The sequence below is a fragment of the Andrena cerasifolii genome, chromosome 14 (assembly GCF_050908995.1).
Source record: "Andrena cerasifolii isolate SP2316 chromosome 14, iyAndCera1_principal, whole genome shotgun sequence".
NCBI lineage: Eukaryota > Metazoa > Arthropoda > Insecta > Hymenoptera > Andrenidae > Andrena > Andrena cerasifolii.
Genome location: NC_135131.1, coordinates 8610562 through 8631458, shown reverse-complemented (window position 1 = coordinate 8631458; position 20897 = coordinate 8610562). Strand labels below are relative to the sequence as shown.

General features: G+C 48.2%; 1 protein-coding gene across 6 annotated transcripts in view; it reads right to left on the bottom strand.

Annotated features, from left to right (window-relative positions):
* The window catches only part of Usp (retinoid X receptor ultraspiracle), a 56673-nt gene that overhangs the window by 28917 nt on the left and 6859 nt on the right, over positions 1 to 20897 (bottom strand). For 2 of the 6 annotated variants that reach the window (XM_076827192.1, XM_076827194.1), the window contains exons 1-2: positions 8259 to 8376; positions 1072 to 1442 (exon numbers count right to left, since the gene is read on the bottom strand). The exons of 2 other annotated variants lie outside the window; for them this stretch is intronic. In XM_076827192.1, the coding sequence (XP_076683307.1) occupies positions 1072 to 1153 (82 nt within the window). In that variant the 5' untranslated portion in view covers positions 1154 to 1442; positions 8259 to 8376. Of the gene's footprint in view, positions 1 to 1071; positions 1443 to 8258; positions 8378 to 20897 lie in introns of those variants that run through there. 2 more of the 6 variants (XM_076827195.1, XM_076827193.1) reach the window with 2 other exon arrangements.

Sequence of the window (20897 nt, the reverse complement as noted above, 5' to 3'; positions counted from 1 at the left end):
CGACCTTCACCCTATGAGCTTAAACACCACCACCAGCACGCAGCCGCGAGGCGTCCCAGACTGCGTATTAAAATGTTGCACTCGGCGACACCCAGCTAGAGAGTATCTGGATTAGTGAGTCATTTTCGGCTCGAGATATCGGTATCCCCTGCAGTAATCGCTGGGGAACGAGCTTCCACTGTAATGTTCTTTAAACTTTCCACCGACGATATCAAAAGGTTCAAGAAAATGGCAATTTTGCAGATACTCTCCGATTTGAGACATTGAAATTCCTTGAGAATTGTTTGGCTCGAGGTCCTGGATGAAATATCCAGATATCTGCATATCAATTTTGATTTTCTTTTACGCAGAAAAGTGGCGAAATTGTTTAGCAACTCGATCTTCGATGTACTACGTGAAAACAGTGCGACGAGGTTTCGGCGAATGTGACTGTGGTAATCGGTAAGTTTGGGTAGATAAGAAGCAGCCTTGAGGATGGTGCTAATTGACTGTCTAGCGCCGATGTGTTAATTGTCGTTCGCAAGTCTCAACAGCCGAGTCGGTCTCGTTTAGATGCCCTCCAGCGGTTGAAATTCACAGCGTGAGAGATATTCCGAATGACATCGATTTTAATCAGCAAGGACGCCCGTGAACGCTATAATTACGACCGTGTTCGCCAGGTGACACGATTATCTTGTGTAATTCATTTGACTTCGTGTCAGCGAACGTGCAATTACGACGAGCCGCGCATTTTCGCGTCAGTTTGTCCCTTCCAAACCAACCCGAGGAGTTCCACGAGGGAAACCAAAAAAGAGATCGTTCATTTCCCTCGTTTCGAATTTTCATTGTACCTGTAAAACCTCTATCCACGCGGTCTTATCGCTTTTTCCCAAGGTTTTCATTCGCGTTATCGAACTTGAGTAAATAGTAGCTACGCCAAGCTTTGTCAATAGAAAGTTTCGCGCAGCCTCGCATTACCAAGAGCGAATACAATTTTTTAATCAATGACATCACAGACGGGTTACCCTGGATACAAAGGCAGCTTGAATAAGAAACAAAATTAGCGATTGTAGAAGTAATCGAGATACATACAAGTGTTCCCGCGGGACCAATGCGCCTGAGCCCCCTGGATGATGGCGGTGACCGACATCATCGGTTTCTCCTTCTTCATCATCTTGGCTCTCTTCAACTTGCCGTTTACACTCGTCACTTTTGCTCCCTTCTCTCCTGGTCCTCGCCGAAACTCGCGATTACATTCAATCGAAACTCGCGCGGCACCCTCGTTGCGTCATCTCGGGAAACGTGGGGGAAAAACGACTGGCCTGTCACGTTCCTTCGTTCTTCCTTCCCCTAAACCGAGCTAACTCGCTAAGTTCCTTCTTTTGGTATCGATTTGGTTTCGTTCACTGCACTGCTCTTTGGTCGTTTCGCGCTCAACCGCGATGGGTCAACTCCCGATTGCTCTACGAGGAGGAACAAGAGGAAATTTAAAAGCAAAGTCCTCTACTGCTAGCTGCCTAGGAATCGACAAGGAATATTAGCCACTCAAGGTCTCCTCCCTTTCTATTCCACCACGTCGGCTTGCCTCGATATTTCAATAACAAAAATAATGAAAACGTAACTAATAATAGCGAAATCTAGCTGCAAATGTAGAGTATGTTGCCAATGCAATTTACAGAGGCGACAAGCAGTGGTGGAGATAAAAAGTGATCTTAAGCAGGCAATATTTCACGCCCCTACTACTTTCGCTTGCTACAGCACGTTTCTCCTTCTATGATTAATCGGAGAAGCTTTAGAATCTTTCCATACGACGCTGCAAAAGGGGGATTCGTGGATGCGAGTGTGCTGATCGTATGCGTAGCTAGTTGGTCACGGATGGAAACGGAGCTACAATTTTTATCGCCGGCCGAATTGCGAAATGTTCGCGGCGGCTTGGGCCGCGCTTCCCCCGCTTCTCTCGCTGCCGTGTTCTTTTCCGATCGAGTTTATTGTTCGCGAGAAAAATGGGGGAACACGCCGCCCAGAGATATGTAAATAGAGCGGCGCGTTAATCCGAGCCAGATAGGATTTCCGTTGGATCAGCTTAACGCTCGCGTTACATTCTCCAGACATATATTTGCTGGGGGAACGAGAGCTTTCAAGCAGCCCCGAAGAACTTTTACAGTCCATAATTTGTCCGCAACATTGCCCAGGCAATTGGAGTCGCGAGGAGTACGCGCGCCGAGAAAATGGGAATAAATTCAGCGGGATTCACCCGCGTCAAGGATAAAGCCGAAGACACCCGAATGGGTCTGAAAGTTTCGAGTATTCCGAGGTAGACGCGGCATCGGTGAGTACGTGCACACGCGACACCGGGCGAGATCAAAAGAAATTTCACCGCGAACCTGCGTAGACTGTAATATTTTACAGTTTTTATGCGCTCGGGGCAGAAGAAAGGCGCAGGTTATTTCCACGGGGCCGTCGGTCTGCCTGCTAAAAATTCGTGGGAGGAAACGTGGTCCCCGGAGAGTCGCGGAGTTATCGAGAGCGGAAGACGAATTCTGCTAGGCTGGTCGACGGATCCGCGGAACGTTTCCTAAAACGGATGCTAACGGGCAAAAAGAGGGTAGGATGTATCGTCCCGAGGATATTTGTTAACGATATTTGAGTAGGAAGACAGTAGTACAAAGTGGGAAAAGGGCGACACCTTCTTCAGAAGTAAATAAAGATCGCTGAACCAATTTCCTTAATTGCGAAAATAAATTCATTTCAAAAGATTACCACGTTCTCCTACTGTCTGCACAACCTACAGCGGTGGACTGGGACTTAAATTTTTAAATTGAATTGAACTAATTTCCCCAAACTCCTCGCCGACCAGTAAGGACCAAATCAAAGACACCTCAACTATGAATATCACCCCAAAAACTTACTCCGCTCTTTACACAAAGAACCACCTCTTCCCTATCTCCCAAACGACGATCCTTTCCCCATCCTATAAATTCCTCCCAAAACGCCCAATCCTACGAGGCCCACCAGTCACAATATCGCTGAGAAAGTTCCCCGACAATTTCCTCGGAGAAGAGGCCCCAAGTAACTGGGATTCCTTCGGTCGGTGTTACGAGCGTCGACCTTGACCACAGAGTGTAGGCAGAAAATGCGATTGCCTAGCTGCAGCGAGGACAATTGCCGTGGGCTCGCGCGCGCCGCAGAGAAACAATGCTTACGTAACGCGCTGGCAATTATGCAAACTGCAAGTATGTCCACGTGCATGTACCAGCCCGTGGTGCATCTCCTATTCTTCTGGCGTCTCGCGTGTATCCGCCTGGCGACCGTAATGGAAGAGGCGACGGAATACCCGCCCGACCCTGCCGCGAAACCCGACCGTCGTTACGTAAAGCCTTTCTACTGTAAGGGAGGAGAATTGCGCGCACCGCGAGACGTTTTCGCGTCCCCACCTTCCGCCTGATCGATCCCGCTGCCATCGATCATCCAGGTGGACGGACAAGGGCGCGGGGGACGTCGTTTTTAATGGCGATCGCCGGGCGTCGAGATTGAAGTTCAAGGTTAATCCCGAAGAGCCTACCGTCAGACACTGTCTACCGTGAAAGGCGAATCGATATGCACCGGGTGGTCTCTAAGTGCGGGCAAGGTCGTTGGACCGGAGGCGCTTGGGTCGGCGAGTTTCAGGTGACTAGAGGCGACTTGCGGCTTTTGTTCCTGGTTAAGGGATTGAGGATTCAGGGGCACCGCGGAAAACAGGCACAAGCCACCGTTTTATGAGTTCACGCGAAAGCAAGTTGAAGGGGAAATTGTTTTCATGGGAAACCTGGCACGAAATTGGAATTATTTTAAATGGTACTTGAATTAGATGGTAAATGCCAACTATTGTGATATTTTAGCTGGGGAATTAATTTTTTTTGCGCTTTTTCAGTGCGCATTTGTATTTTCACAGTGTGAAGAAAATTTAATATTATATCAGCAGGAATTAATGGGACAAAGAAACAAAATTATGCATACGCGGCATGTGCCTGTTTCTTTTTTTGGCTTTGATAGAGTGAGAGTAGTTTCAGGTTGGTAATGCGAACGTTACAGAGTGGCCAAATTATTATATATCATTTTAAAGTGGATTTAATACGATTAAAAAAAAATCTTAAATTGGCAACTAAAGGTTGTGAAAGAAAACTTTCTTAGCTTTTCAAAACACTCATGAAAATTTGTCTACGATCATGAGTTCGCAAGTTATGAGTGTTCAAAGTGAAACGTACCTCTTTTGCTTTGATCGCGAATAACTCGGTCAATAAAAATCATACAACAAAACCAAAAATAAACGAAATTAGGGAGAAATGTTTGCTCTTTAAGACCTCTTCGTTGAATTTACCGGAAAAAAATTTTTTTGGCCCGTGCATACGTTCAAACTAGGCAAAAATTTCTGAAACTCCGTTTCCTGCGCTTCATCTTGATAAAACAGTATCATAATGGATGGAAACAAAATTTGAGTCCTTGATTCAAAAACTACAAACTTCAAACGTTAAAATGCGTTTTTTAAATATTTTTGCGAGCATTCTTCGCAAAGATACATTTCATCGCTTAAACATACAAAATCTCAAACCTTTTTGTTTGAGTATAATAATTTGGCCACCCACTGTAGTTGAAGTGGTAGTTGAACACTTTGCGCTCCAAGTATGTTTCTCAGGCGAGGAAATGTTTAAGTTAGGCTGCGTAGTGAACCTTGTGAAAGTGATTCGTAGAATCAGATGGATTATTGCTTTTCAAATTGGTATACCTTATGCTTCCCTATTCCGAAGTTCTGTGTATCGTAGCTGCAGCATTGAGCAAACGATCTTGAAGCGCAAAGATTTACGTTTCTGTCCAAAGAGCATGTTTTTCGCGATGGGTAATCGCAGGGTAAAAAAAGAGGCGAGCATTTCGCGTGCAAGTATTTTGGAAAGAGCATTGACTTGCTCGAATGCTAAGGACTCGTCTTGGGAGATGGCTGCGCAGGGAAACAAAGGAAATTTTAGCGCTCATGGTTTATTTATCGCAGACCGACTGAACCCGATATGTTATTGTCATCTGCGGTATGGAAGTTAATCGATAAACGACCGCTTCACCCCTTATTCACCTCACGTGTCAGATGTACGTATAAGCTATTCTCCCGTGTCCTCGAATCACCGCGCAGACACAATGAATTTGGCAAGCCATTAGAGGACCTGCAGCCATCATTTGCTTATCAAATCTCTGTCACCTGCCACGGCCGTGATTGATTAAACTTCCTAGCCACACATTGCGCTTCTGCCTTACTTTACACGCGACAAATTCCCGGCGCAGTAAAATTTAAAAACAACTATACAACACGATAGAAATATAACAAACTCGGAAATTCGACAGTGATGCGACAGCTGGAATTGTTGCAAGAAGACAGAACGGTACACGGTGCCACATTTCAGTGTTTTCTGTCGCACTCTTCAATGGGATTAGTAGAAAGCGAAGGAATAAGTGCGGCTCGACACCTTATCCTTGCACCTTTTTCCTCAAGCCCTAGACACTCGGAACGTGTTTACTTTAACGGCTGAATGGGCCTGACCCAATTCCCTATTTCTCTTCCACTCGCGCAGCGCGCATCGTCAGTGGAATAGAGTCGACGAGATCAGCCAGGCGTTAAAGTAAACACGCCCCGAGCGCCGAGACACCGTGCTCGAGAAGAAAAGCCGTGAGAAAATAAACACGCGAGCCTCGCTTACGATTAGGCTCGTACTGCGTTGCTTGTTCCTCCCATTCTGTTCCTATCAATCGCATCGATGAATGCACAGGAATGCACCGCGTCGGTCTATCGAATTCGACTTGCCTCTCACCAAGGATACACCATTGTGGAATAATCTATCAGTGCGCTTTGTAATCTGCGTGCTACTTTCATATTGTTGGTCATTAACTGAGTAAAAAATAATTTAAACAACGGATCAAATAAGTTACTTTCACTCTAGATTATTTGACGAATAAAGCTACTTCTTTCAATCGACGAATAATTGTTTCAGCTTGTATTCGTTATTCGACATTTCTATTTAAATAAAAATCTTGTCAATCTCTGCTTTTACGTACGGTATCCCCTCGATTTTCAGCTACTCATTTGCGTACGATTAAGTGTAACGGTGCAACAAGAGTGACGTATCTAACACGTACACGAAACTATCCTCGCGCAGTGGCAATTAGCTTGTTTACTTATACCCCGAAAATGAAGCAGGGACACCCAGTGTTGCATCGAGCCAGCGAAAAGCTGACTGCTGCAATGGTGCGGTTACCGTGGAGGTCAGACGGGACCTTAAAACTGCGTAGAAGATCCAGGAGAAAGAGAGAAGGGTGGTCGGTCCGGAGCTGCGCACTTTCGCGGTTAGGGGACGATGATTCACGACCACGCGAGCCAATGTACCCGCGTTATAAATATGCAAGCATTATTTATATCGGGTGCTTTCACCGCGGCGAATATTTCCATAACAGTCCGGCCTAGTGAAATATCGCACCGGCCGTGACGTCCACCTTTCGAAAGCAGCGTGTAAATCAATATAAACCGTGCATCAAGCCTATCGCCACTGTTGTCGATTAACGAGGGACAGCAGAGCGCGCAGAGCGGGAACGATGATCGATCACTGCGCGACAAATAATGCCCACTTCCCGTCGAAATAGAATACCGAACCTCCAGCGGGATTACCCTCTCACGACGCGAGCGAAAAAAGAAACCGTCTCACGTTTCACAACACGTCCCCGGTACGCGTCTTCGGATACGCGCAACGGTGGCATTTTTCGGGAGAGCAGACGAGTCTGGAGGTATGGGACACGCTCGACGAATAAACTCAGGCTCCTACCGCACGCCCCCAGTAATGTATAGCAACATCAGCTTCGGCAACGCACCTTCGGGACGTTCGCGAAATCGTTCCTAAAGCGTCCCCTTGGCACGTGCGGCTTCGGGCGCGTAAGAAACGTAACGCGCGCTGCTGGGTGAAGTCGCGGTCCCATTACGACACGAACAATATACTTTCGCGCGATCGACAATGTACGCCGGGCATCCGCCGACACTTTCGGCGTCGCACGGTCTTTGGCACCGAAAAGAAATGCGAAACATTCGTGACGTCATCCCGCGACACGTCAGCCCCTTTACACGTACATTTTGCTTCTCCGCGCTAACTCGGGATATGCGTTTCCACTTTGCGGCACGCGAGGAGCGCCGAAATTACCACCAAAACGCATTCACCATCCTCCCCAGGTGCTTCTACGCACGCAAAGTGCTTACAGCGCAACGACGAATCGAATTTTTGTTGCACACGTAATCGAGGCCACGGTCCTTGAAGGAATTTCACTCGAGCATTCTAAAACCGTCGTTACACAGAGCGAAGAAAGTGCAACGAGACGTTTACGACATTCTTTCATAGCCGATGTAGGGAACGTTGCAGCGAGACGGAATCAAACGATCGAAGTGTACATTTCTTCGAACGTCACGCTGGAGGAAAGGGTCGGAGGAGCTTGCCCTATGTGTAACGCCCGGTATGTTCACGCGAGACATCGGGCGAGTACGCGGAACCCACCCGTGGACGCGGTCGATCGTAGCCGCGAACTGTACGCTTGAAATTCAGCACGAACGGAAGAAACACGCGAGCGCTTCCGTTCTGGCATTGAACTTCACTGTTGCGCACCGTGCACGCCGCCGAATTTGCCGCCGGGGGAGGAGAGGGTGGAGGCACACGGTGGACCGTCCTCCTCGCGACATTCGGGATTCCAAAAGCAACCCTTTCGCCGTGGCGCGCGTGAACGGAATACCATTCGATCTTTGATTCGCTCGCTGCTCGAGAAGGGACGAGCGAGTTTCGCGAGCCACGCTATACTCCTCCCCGAGAAAGATGCGCGCACTGGCCTGCACCTCGGGGCGCACCGGCGTGGAAATTTCCTACGTTTTCTTCCACTCTGGAGAGATATCGATACTCGCGCACGTGTCGCGGGTACACGTTCCGAACTTCCCAGGAGCCTGGGCCCGGCTCGGTGAGCGGTGGCGAGCGAGCGGGGGACGATCGGCACACGCGACGACACCGGGTCTCTCTTTTTTTTCTCTCCGGAGGGGACTCGCGTGCACGTGCCATTGGAATAGAGAAGCGCACGGGGACAGCACACTCGGCGCGGTACCGCTGGACGATCCAAGGCGGCGCGAGTAAATCGCCGAGGAGCCGTGGATACGCGACGAAGAAGAAACGGCAAGAACGGAGGGAGACAGGGGCGCGAGGGTGAAGTAGTACAGGCGATACCGCGCGCGCACGTACCGTCGATCCGACTCACTGACTCAATGACTGACTGACTGACTGACTCGGAGACGCACGGCGCTAAAGGCAACTGAGTGCCAGCCGGCCGGTTCGGCTCGTTGCATGTGAGCGTGTAGCCGGTCGCGGTGGGGGGACAGGGCGGGCGAGTAGGGGGGCAGCCGGTGGAGGGGAGGACGGAGAGGAATGACGGTGGATCAAGAGGAGGTGAAGGACGAGGAGGAGGCGATGGAGGACGAAATGCTGGTGGCGGATCGCTGGGCGGAGGAAGGGGGGAGCACTCGGAAAGGAAGAACTGTGCAAGCGAGTCCCGTCTGACAATGAACGTTCCGCCTCTACTCCGATACACGACACTTTCCTTCGGGCAGGGAAAATCCGATCGTGATCGATATCTCGGTATCTTGAATGGCGCGTCAAGCGCTGCGCGTAAATTCAACTCCCCGCAATTGACGAGGATTTAATTCTTAACGCATAGTGCGGGGAATTCGCCAACCATGGTGACCTTGTAACTGACAGCAACCCTGCAAAAGGAAGTAACTTCCAAAGGAGCGCGTCAGAGCATCGAAATCGGGCTGGAGCTTTTTCGAAAAGCATCGTCGATGCTGCTCGACGGACGATTTTAAATGTAGGTCAACGATGCGCTCGTTAAGAGGCAGGAGGTGACCGTTCGAAGTTTTCAGTTCGATTGGGCGAGGGTATCGCGACCACGTGACGCGGCTCAAGGTGCAAGCCGGGGCGTAATCGATAGAAACGTGTAATGCTCGGACGACAGAAACGTAATCTCGCCGCTCGAGGTCTTCGGAGCGAGTTTGGCGTGATGCGGGATCGTGGCGGCGACAGGGGGAGGCTAGAGCGAGAGGGAGGGAGAGAGGAGGAGCAGGAAAGAGGAGGAAGAGGGACAGATAGACGGGGATAGAGCTTGCGCCGTCACTGTCGAGCTTAGGAGTCAAGTTCTAGTGCATGGCCGAAACGGGAGAATCGACCTCCCCTCCTCGACCCCCTCCACCGACCCGCTGGCTCGTCCAATGGCCACGGAGTGGGGGAAATCGCCGAAAGCGAGGGGGGAGGGGAGGGCCGTGCAACGCGCGAGCGTGCGCGCGGGCGCGCGCCTCCTCGGCGAGCCTTGCACGGGGATTCTACCAGGTGACCGAAATACACACCTTCGGCACCGGGCGTGTAAGCACCTAGCCATTGAATCTGATAAGGGGAATAAGCCGACTGCCGTCCACCGCCAACAAAGATTTACGCTCCGCCGCGACGAGCCACCGAATCAGATACGCGAAATTTTCGCCGAGATACGTTCGGAACGTTTCGAAACGAGCCTGGCCGTAAATCGCGCGCGAAGTTATTCATAGGTGGGAACGGGACGCGGTGAATCGCGCTCGACGATTATAATTAACGATTAAACGACGTCCGACCGCCGCACGTATAAATTAACGACGCGCCTAGATCGCTCGCCCAGATAACGAGGGTCGCGAGCGATCGTTTTCCCATTCGCGTGTCGATAACGCTCGCCTTCGAGCAACCTCTCGTTACCAATACCGACGCGGCTCCACAAATACGCGACCAGCGGGTGCAAACAATACTGCCACATACTGGTTTCCACGCGAAAAATCGACGCCACCCGTCGTCCCCTCCCCAATCGCATCCTCGTTCGGAGATGTATGTACAGTGAGGTAGGAACACCTCGGTGGGGCGTTAAAGTGAACAAGTTTCGGGGCTCAGTGCGAAGAAAGTAGGGGAAATAGAAGATCACGATCCGAAGTTTTAATTAGAGATTACAGATTACTGAGTCAGTACATGTTGCTAGATGGTTTAATTTAGAATCTCTCTGTACCCTTACCGGCTACTGTAACTCTGAATTTATTCGTACGCATTCTCCTCGCTCCCTTTGTCGCCGGGGCGACGAAAAACGTATCCTTGCAGCAGGCTTACGTGGAAGCAGAGGACACGCAGGGATTGAGCGAGGGCCTGCGAGAGCCGCACCTGTTCCTCGGATTCGCTCTCGCCGCAGCAACATCCTAGACACGCCCGTTGTCCTCGCGGCGGCCTGGGTCGGTTTTAAGGAAGTCGAGCGGTTTTTTTGCGCCGTGCTTGACCCGCTCGATGTTTGGCCCATATGCTGGCCAACCGACACAACAGCCGAGCGATGCAGGACGCACACAGAGGGGGAGGGTTTCGCGTGTGGATCGTTGCAGTCGCGTCTGACCCTGCCCCGTGTCCCTGTGTACGCGCGCCTGTGTCTGTGCACGCGTGCGCGAGAGAGTGTGCATAAGTGGTCGTCAAGGTTAGCCACCTACTCGCTATCGCGAGCCCGTGCACACTCTCCCGATGCATTCGAGCCGCCTTGCCAGCTTTAAAGTTTATTATGCACTCGCTGAGAACCGAGGAAACGAATCCCTCTGGGCTACGGTCTCGGGCTTCTCAGGCGTGGCGTTTTCCGCCGCGCGTTCCGCGACACCTTTCGCGTCGCGTTTCACCTTAGATCTTGATCTTTGCGTTTTTAGAGGAGGCGAGGAACATTGGCGGGTTCTACGCTTTCCGATATTTTGGTTGGATACTTCGGCCCAATTTTCAAGGAGTAGGTAAGGAAGGATAGGTTCAACAGGTGACGCCGATAAGCACGAAGGTTAACACGCGACGTCGACTTAGATAGAAGACGGCGAGCTTAGTATCCTTGCTCGTTTTTGCGAACAGGTGAGTAGGACGAGGAAAGGTTAACAGGACTCGGCGATATTCCGTTTACATTCTTCGGCGGAACTGGTTTCTCCCTCGTTCGGTCGTTAGGGATGCTGTATGGTCCTTTGGACCCTAGGAAGATCGCCAAACGTGCGAAAAAAAATCGAACATTTTACGATTCCACCGTTCCTCTCCTTCCAGCAAACTTTCCACTACCCACCTCGCAGGGAAAGTTAGGCAACCCGAAAATTCAGAGAATTATGCAACTTCGCGTGCATGCAGAGTAGTTTATCCCTTGACGCAAACCTGCATATTTTTTGTTGCTGCCATAGCCCGGTTTTAGGGGGTGAAATTAACCCTTGAGACAAATACAGAATTTTCTTCTTCGTGGAATATCTCGAGAACCGTGAGAGATATCGAAAAAAAGTTTAAACCAAAGTTGCATCTTTTTTTTATATCCAGAAAACTGCGTAAAAATAATTATTAAAAAATCCATACTTTTCAAGTATGATTTTCAAGAAGAACCTTAATTCGATAATTACTTTCACTCGGTTTTGTAGATATAAAAAAGGTGCAACTTTTGTTTAAACTTCTTTTCGATATCTCCTACGGTTCTTAAGATATTCCACGGAAAAAAAAATTCTGCATACTCCACTCGCACACAAAGTTGCATAACTTTTTAAATTTTCCGTTTGCCTAACTTCCCTCGTCAGTTCCTGGATGATAAATGAAACAAACGAAGCATCGTATCAGTGCCACTGTCGCCAACCTTCGTCGCAAACCATCCACGTTCATTTCGAACTGCCCCACGCGGAATGACGCTAGATCCTGAAGAGCAGTGAGACACGAACGCGACTGCAAGTGTTTCAACGTTTAAACGTTACGCAGAAGTAGCCGGGAATGGCGTCTCGTTTGATTAAGGCACGACGGAAACGTTGCGCCTGAATGCAAAGGAAGTCGAGGCGAGAGGACGGGGGAAAAAAAAAATTCTTCCCGAGCAGGCAGAAGAAGAAAGCGACGGTGCAGCTGTTTCGGCTGGTCCCCAAGGTTGCACAATGCAGAATTCGGGTTCTAATTCTAAAGCGGGTACCAATCAGCCCCGGCATTGTTCACCCATGAAAGCTCGCAATTTTTCGGGGTTAATCGTTCCCCGAAACCTAATAAGCGAACGCGCGCGCCGCTGGACGCCGTTCTGAAAAACTCTGCGAGACTGGACACAGACGCGCGGCCCCAAAAGAAACACCGAGCGGACCCTTTCGCATCATCCCGCCCCAGCGTTTAGAACAATCGAGAGTCAGGCTAGTTAACGACGCCAGAAATAAATTGCCCCTCCACTTCTTCGTCAAAAGTGCACTCTGGGAATTCGCTCGGAGCATTCCTCAAACAAGATCTCAGTTTCAAGAAACCCCGGCTCGCAACACTGAAGTGTCAGAAGTTCGAGGAAGCCTCAAGCTGCAAGCATCCATTCCTTCAGCTTACAAAGTTTAAAGGTGCAAATCCACGACGAGACAAAAATATGTCCCCCATAAGACTTTATAATCTCACGAGACAATTATTTAATTATTTCACTATTTCTAAAATTATTTTGCCACTATTTTCATCAAACCAGACTCCCACGAGACAAGTTTCATGGTACATCTTCAAAAACCTCATTTCGAAAAACGACAATTTCCATTATTTACATTTAGTTGGTAAAATCTCATCGTGGGTTCGCAGCTTAGCTGCGTTACAATCGCCCAGCTCTCTGCCGCTTTGCTTTCGGAGCCTCTAGATCGTTGGTTGAACGCGAGGCGCGGTCCCCGAAGCCTCTGAATCTGGAAACCGGCGGTTGGTTTCGTCGAGATGGCAACAGGAGCAGCGAGCATCAAACGTGATGCATGGATGTCGCTGGGTGCATGATCGGTCACGATGGGACGACCGTACATGCACTTATCCCGCTATAAATAATGCTGGGGACGGGGGACAGGATGATCAATCAGGTGTAGGTGGTAGGGACATGGCCGAGGAGGGAAGCGAGCGGAGAGAACAGTCAAGGACAACGTACGTGACCACCGCATTGCGACGGAAGATTCTGCCACGGTCCTCAGCTTCCCCGCCGCCGAGGAATCAAGTGGCATTCATAGGTGGATTGTATAAATAAGTTCGTTCACCCGATACGCTTTCTGTCTGGTCCAGAATTAGCGCTTAGTCGCTGAGCAGCGATCAGCTGGCCTCGAATGTGACGATATGTACAGGGAACTCTCGGGCCATTGAATAGAACAGGATGCGCCTCTCGTGCATCCTCGAGGAACTTTGAAAGTTTTGCTCTAGGTAGAGGAAGTGGTGCAACTACGGGCTGGGGTCTAAACACGGGCTAGTTGGAGTATTAGGTGATAGTAGGTGCTTCGCTCCATCAGCAAAGGTGTAAAAGCACAGCTGAGAAAGAAAAGGAACTGTGGGAAACAGATAATGGCTTAGATTTGTTTGGTTAATACTTATGCTGTGTTGCAAAACGTCTGAAAAGAACGAACGAACGAATCCGAAAGATTTTACAGGTATGTTTGTTTTATTTTTTTTAACAATAATCTAGTGAACTAAGAGTTAATTTGTTATGAACACTATTTTGTACACATTGTAAGCTCGTTTTCGCGTGATTTTTTATAACGAATAGCATCGCGTAGTAATGACTTTCACTGCTCTAAGCGTCTATGAGCAAGTGGTCTAAATACGGGCCGCGAAGCTGAAGGCGGTTTCAGCGACGTTGAAACTCATCGGAGGGGGCACCCACATGACGAGGATGCGAGTTGCGCGTCTTGCAGAAGACTTTTCTCTAAAGACACAGGTGGAGGACTTTTGGTGAGGTGTTTTCAGTGTTATACGTGGGCACACCGTGCCTGTGCAGCTATTGAAAAGGAAATATGCATCTCTGACTACTGTAAATACACCATCACCATCTATCTTTATTTTTCGTTAGCACTTTAGACATATTTTTAACAAATTTCAGTCCGAAAATATGCAGTTTTCACTGTTCTTTTAGATTATTTTAATAGTAGCCCATAGTTAGACCCCATTTTCAAAAACGAAGATTCGTACTGTTATTTTAAATACAGAATTCGAAGCAAAGATTACTTTCTTCCACCTTATTTCACCTGCGCATAATAAATTAAACATTTTGAACGTACAGATTCAAGTGTGGGATCATAAAAGTCGTCAACAGGTGTGGCAAAAATCCTGAAATAAAAGTGCTGGCCCATATTTAGACCACTTCCTCTACTTGAAACGAATCTCTATGCCATCCTGGCTTCCCAAACAGTTCAATTCGAAGCTGGTACCACAAAACGGCCCGAGAATCCTCTTTTTTACATCCCTGGGTCCCTTTGGACGTGAAAAACCTTGACCAAGATAAGGGTAACCGCGTTAAGCCTCCACGCCCTCCCGCGAGCCGATCAACCGGGGACAGCGCTTAACGGAAAGCGAATTATTGTTTATTCTCGCGAGGCGAGTGTGACGGGAAGGGTGTAAAAATATATGGCGGCGTTGCTTAACACTTTCGAGCCCGTTGACTAAGTGGTACGTGTCCTTTCATATGCAAACGACGACCGCCGCGCTCTGACAATCGTCGCGTCTATTTGCGTCCGAATATCCGCGTCCGATCGCCGATTGCACAATGCTTTTCTATCGCGAGTGTCTAAGAAATTCCTGTCTCGCTAGCGAACAGTGGGAGGGGGAAAGTCTGACGCGAGAGATTTAAGGATTTCCACGCCATTTGTCTTAGGATCAGTAGTGGAGTAGAGATAATGGAAACGCGAGACACTTTGTCTAATAGAAGTTACCAGCCACTGTGTAATTTATTAAACCTGCTGCGAAGTGCTACTGACACGTTCCGCCGCTCGATTCGGATCGATCAATGGGGATCTCGAGGATGACTTACGTGACGCAGCAGCACGATGGTGGTAGCGGAATTGCGGGGAATAAACTTCGGACAAGCAAGCAACTCACCTGGAACAGAGAATAAATCACAGTTAGCGTGTACCGACACTTTGGCGCGTCATTCTAGTTGATCCAAATTTATTTCCGTAATCCCCAACTGTCGAGAACGGAACTTATGTCCTTCCACCCTTACTTAATCTGTAAAGAGGATACAGGTAGTTAAATTTCAGGTAATTCCCTTATTGATCACGGTAACACTGTGACTTGTTATTATTTACTAAGTGACGATTGCTTCCTGATTTGAATGCATCAGAAATGTTTAATTCGACGCAACGCTTCGAAAGAATCGCGATACTCATTTCCCAGCCTGTCTCTTTCGCGAATTTCGATAACAGTGCACGGTACTCCCTCGGAAAATCCGTACTTGACCCAATTTCGACTCGCGTCTAGCCAGCCAATGGGTCCGCGAAGTTTCCACCCCCGGCTGGGAAAGCTTCGCCGCACGAATCGCGTTCGACTCTGAAATTGCAGCCGGCAACCTTGACATTCCCGCGAGATCGGTAAATGGAGCCTTGTCACGTGAAGTGTACTTTCGAGGGCCCTGTAACAGGAAATCGCCCCGCAGCTTTCTCGGCGAGCGCTATAAAGTTCGTTGGCTATCAAATATAACAACCCCTCCGGCACGAGCATAATCAGACTAAAAGCTATGCGAAACAAGTGTCCGGGTGGCTGCAGGGCTAATGGCAACGCTGCTTATAGATTGCAGGAATGTATCCTGGCTAAAAAAAATAGGGGTAGGTTTCTCTTCGAGGATTTTTTTATTCTACTTTGTTCGACTGTGGTTAATAGAGATTTATACAAAAATTCTCTGGACTTCGGTTCTTAAAGCAAGATGTTCCATTTACAAAACGAAATCAGGAGTTCAAATCTCCAGAGATTCAAAGCTTTCAAAAGTTTTCAAGAATTTAAAAATTAGCTGCGAACCCACCGCTACTGGAGGGCACGTTTCGAATACTTTGCGCGAGGTGCGCGTTAAAAGAAAGATATTTGGAGAGCCCACGTGGCTATACTATTAGCAAGAATGGTCGATAATGCGGATTATTTGCAATGAAAGTCGCAGCGAGGGATAAATAACAGCGTTATCATGCTGCGCGTCACCCAGGATAACGCATTAAAATGGACCAACAATGTACCGCGCGCGTGTCGGTGGGAGCAGGACGACAATAAAGGCGGACCTCGACGCTGAGCGCGAATATAGGTCAGCCGAATGAGCCAGGATTATGAAGGATGCGCGGCACGTGCAACAGAAACATCCTCGCCCGCCCCCACTTTCGGGGCCAGCAATCTGAATCCGACCGTGGAGCTTCAGCCATAAATCCCGCGGCCGCAATTGTAACGACAGATATGGAAACCGGTGATCACCGGAACGATCTTCCTGTAGCGAGCTATTAGAATATGAAGCGGCGTTTCTCACGAGCCTATAAAAACGATCCGATGGAACAACGCCTGATATTCAAATCGAGAGCGAAGGATCTTTGAGAAAAAAACGCGCGCGGATACTTGGAACTCGTTAGTCAAAGAAATCGGCGAAGGTGAGGCATAAAATTACTCTCACTCGCGCGCCTCCGAGCGTTTCCTGGCTCGCGTTCGCGGCTAGCCGCTTGATCGATGTACGTCTTCCAAAGCTAACCGTGAATCCTCAATTCAGAACCCTTTGTTTTTTGAGTTATTAATCTGATAACGAATGAGCGATTTATTGCAAATAAATAAAGATAGAAATATTAATATTAACATTCGGATTAATATTACTATTTAGATTAGTATTAACATATTGATTAATATTAATATTTAGATTAATATTAACATTTAGATTAATATGAATATTTAGATTAATATTAATATATTTCTTATTGAATATTTTCTTGCCAAAGCAGGTAGAAATAAAAACTTATGAAGTCAAGAACTACTACTTATTTTGCGAAAATATATATTTTTCAGTTAGCGTTCTCTTTTTAATGTTAAGTGAAAGCAATAATTTTATAAACAGTTATTTCTAATTCACTCGGAGTTGGTAAATATGGAGTTGCAGCTCTCTTGCTGTAAGCTGCTCAATTTAGAGAGTCCAATACGGAGTTAAAAAAATAATAGTCACCGCTTTTAGGGGCGAATCTACGTCTCTGGAAGGGTGGGGATTTGTAAAAAGAGAAAATTAACGTTAACTTCTTTACATCAACATATTCTGCTGACTGAGAGGAGCGAAATATCGAGCAGATTATAAGAACGCAAGGGGACAGGGAAGGCACGGTGGCAAGGGATGATCGGCGACGTCGTATGAAACCTGTTGGCTGGCACAGAAACGGGGAAATGGGTCGCGCCAGGATTACCAGCTGGACTGATTATGCATCCAGCGGGGGCAGTGGGTGTCCCTATTCAGGAAGGCGCGCGGAGATACGATACACCTGTCTCGGTGTGTCTGGGATCGGGTACGGCTAGGAGAGCTGGTCAGAGTACGCGAAAGGAGGAGCGCAAGTGGGTCAGTAGGTGAGTCGTGCTAAACAGTGCACGGGAGTGTCCCGACATTGACCTATATGTCTACTTTGTGGTGTGCACTTGCCTTCCCCTACCGTGACCCCTCTGCTCGCACACACACACACACAGAGACTCTCACTCTCTCTCTCTCTCTCTCTGGCTCTCTTTACCCGAGCATCCCCTCCAGCAATGCACTTTCCAGCCAATTGCATATAGGGTCTGCTTGCACTTGGAGTGCGCTTTCCCCACCATCTCGACGCCACCCTGGCGCCGGATCGTCCCGCCACCCTGTACCAGACACGATCGATGCCCCGACACCGACCAAGGATACCAATTCGTGATCCTTGCTGGATAATCCAGCCAGTGGGTCCTACGCCCAAACTACTGACACGGTTTCGAAGCTCCTCCGTGGAAGAAGAATGGGTTGGTGGCCGTAGCGGTTGCGGGGAGTTTTAAAAGTTTGTAGGTGTTAGGTACAAAAGCCACTTTGAAGCTGATATTTTTGCGGAATATAGTTAACACTGGTCTACTCTGGGAAATCCTGCGAAGCCTCCTTATCCCTGACACTTTCCATCTTTTTACCACTGTTATATGTAGACAGGAAAAAGTTAGTTAAAAGCAGTGTTGACCCCATAATATCGTGATCTTTATTTTGCGAAAAATTACCAGCCTGGAACAACTCTTACGTTATACAATTATTAAAACTACCAAGCCATAATTCCATTTTAAATTTAAGAAGCAAAAGCTGCGGGAACTTTAAAGTAATATTAATTATATTACTCACTATTAAATAACCAATTAAAAGGCATTGTAAAACAGTAACAAGAAGTAAAATATGCCCAACAGATATAAAGCTACTTTTCTTTAACAATTAAAATCTTCAAACTAAATTTAGTAAGTTACAGATCACTGAGGGTTGCTAGCTTTCTGCATAACTAGGCCCAAATAATCTCACGTACCCTTAAACTAGATTTGGGCAAAATGTAATCTAATTACAAATCACAAATTACGATTAAACTGTAATTGTGTAATTAATTATAATTATTTTCTGTAATCGTTGATTTAGGTAGTTATTTGGTTTTGTCAACTATTTAAATGAACGATTACTGAAAATAATGTGCAATCAATTACACAATTACAGTTGAATCGTACTTTGTAATTTGTAATTAGACTACACTTTGCCCAACTCTGCCTGAAACATCCCTGCTCCACTGAATCGTCGCATTACTCATCGTCCTCCCTCATCTCTGCCATTGCATCACGGCAAGGTACCATTTGCCTCCCGAAAAGCGTCGCTTTCGCAACGAGGCCCGCAGCAAGGCAATGTCACCTGTTCGCTCGCGGAAAGCCAGCCTGTTTCAGCCGGCCTTGGCGGGGGCAATGATAATAAATCGCCTCGCAATAACGCGATCGGCGTAAGCATGCCTGCGTGCGGCACCGTGCGTCGCAACCTTGCGGAAATATAAATAGAGGTTCTCGTCCGGGGGCAGGATCGAGAGGCGCAGGGAAACTCGCACGAGTCAGTCACACTCCACGTGGCTTTCTCACGCCCGCGTGCCGACGCCGCTGACTCGCGGCGGCCTGGAGCTTTTGCGCGACACCAACTTCGTCGCGACCCTGGTCCCGTCCAGCTCGATCCGCGTTGCGTAAACCGTCGCCTGCTCCGCGCTGTGGGAAGCGTTCTCTCCTATTTACCGTCGAGCCGCGACGACACCGGGCTCCGCCTTATTCCAGCGGCTCAAACACGCAGTAAGAACATCCAGTCCAACTCCTAGACAACGCACATTTCTCCTACGCGAGCCGGGAAACCAGAAAAACAGCTTCCTTTCGGGAGAGGCGGCTGAATTTCTTAATATGGACGCTCCGAGCTGGAGGAACTGTTCCCCGCGGAACGATGAAAGGGAAATGGTAAATCTTTGGAAGCGTTCAGGTGTTATCCTTGCGATAGGATCGCGACAGGGAACACAGGTCCTTTAAGGAGGGATTAAGGAAGCCGGGTGCGGGATGCTTGGATATTATTTCAGTCCGGCAGCAAAGATAGCAGACATTTTTATATAAATAAAATATCGTGTAACGAAGAAAAGTTAAAGAGAAATTCGTCGTGTGGCGAATAAAGTTAACTCGGGGCAACGAACGAACGACGAATAATTTTTAAACAAACATGTTGCCCATCTCTGACTGCAGGAGAGAAATGCGAAAGGAAGCGTGATGAAATAATAAATAGATTGTGGAAATTATTCACCGCGTTTTCCTTCCCCTTTGGGCACCCTTAATAAGTAATTGAGCTTTTAGTTAAAAGCCAGGAGTTCTATAGAAAAGGTATTTAGTTGATTAAAGGGTAGAGATGTTTCAGCAGTAGCAGGAAATGACGAAGTAGAAATATAAATGTAAACGAGGGATCCCCTAAGCTGCAGCTAAAAAATTAATTTCAAAGTCCCTCGAAATTTAACGCTTCCGAGGATCCCGATGTATATCTCGCTTATTAAGCCCAGAAAGTCACGTGCATCAGCGTGGTGCGAAAGAATGCAGGACAACGGGACTGGTCCGCCACTATCGCATTAATATTCCACCCCTATCTCCTCCTTCTGCCTGTTACGCGTACACGACCATTCGATTATTTTCGCCGGCGATAAAAGCAACGAACGACATTGCAATTTCTGTCGGGCGTAGGAAAGAAAAAGGAAGAGTGGAAAAGCCGGCGAGATAAAAAATTTCCGCTGCAAACAATTGCGTCGCTGTGAGGCCGAGCGCGAGGTATCGATAGCGGCGCCTTATCGCCGGAGCGGCGCGTAACGCGACACTTTTATCGCGCCGCGAGTACACTCGGAAAAAATTTTTCCTTCTCGTCGGGCGCGCACCGCGGCGTTGCGCTGGTCATGCACCGCCGTTTTCGAGGGAGCGCACGAAAATGCGGGAAAGCGCGCGGCAATTTTGCGACGAACAGTAGGCGAACGTTCGCCCGGTGGACATTTGTATGGCGAATTTCAATAGAAGGCCACTCGAGGCATCGTTCAGAGATAAATTGACGAGTGGCGATCTTGAGGTGGGGAAGTGTGTTCGATTTCGATTGAATATCTTTGGTATCTCGAGTGTCATTAAGCTATCTGTGTAGTAGCACTTTTAAAGCTCCTCGACCTTCTAATACGCTCGAGGACCGGCGCCTCCTGTATTTGGGACGCATGCACCGCTCGTGAGAACTCGAATTGATGGAAATCGCGGCTGTGTTTATTTGCCGGATCGATCGAAAGGGAAGCGCATGTCTCGTTTCACTTTGGCTATCTGATTCTCGGCCTAATTACGGGAAGATAATTAGGAGTAATTGGCCCGCGCGCGTGTCTAGCCTAATTGATTGGAATCGCGGAAAACTACGGGGCACAGTAACCGTGCAACGAGATAACACTTTTACGCGCCACGGAAAAATATAAATATGAATTATAATACGGGATCCAGCGGCGCGGGAAGTGCAGCTCGCCGAACAATTATCTCTGACGGAAACTGGGGCCAGATTTTTCTGAGGTTCCAACC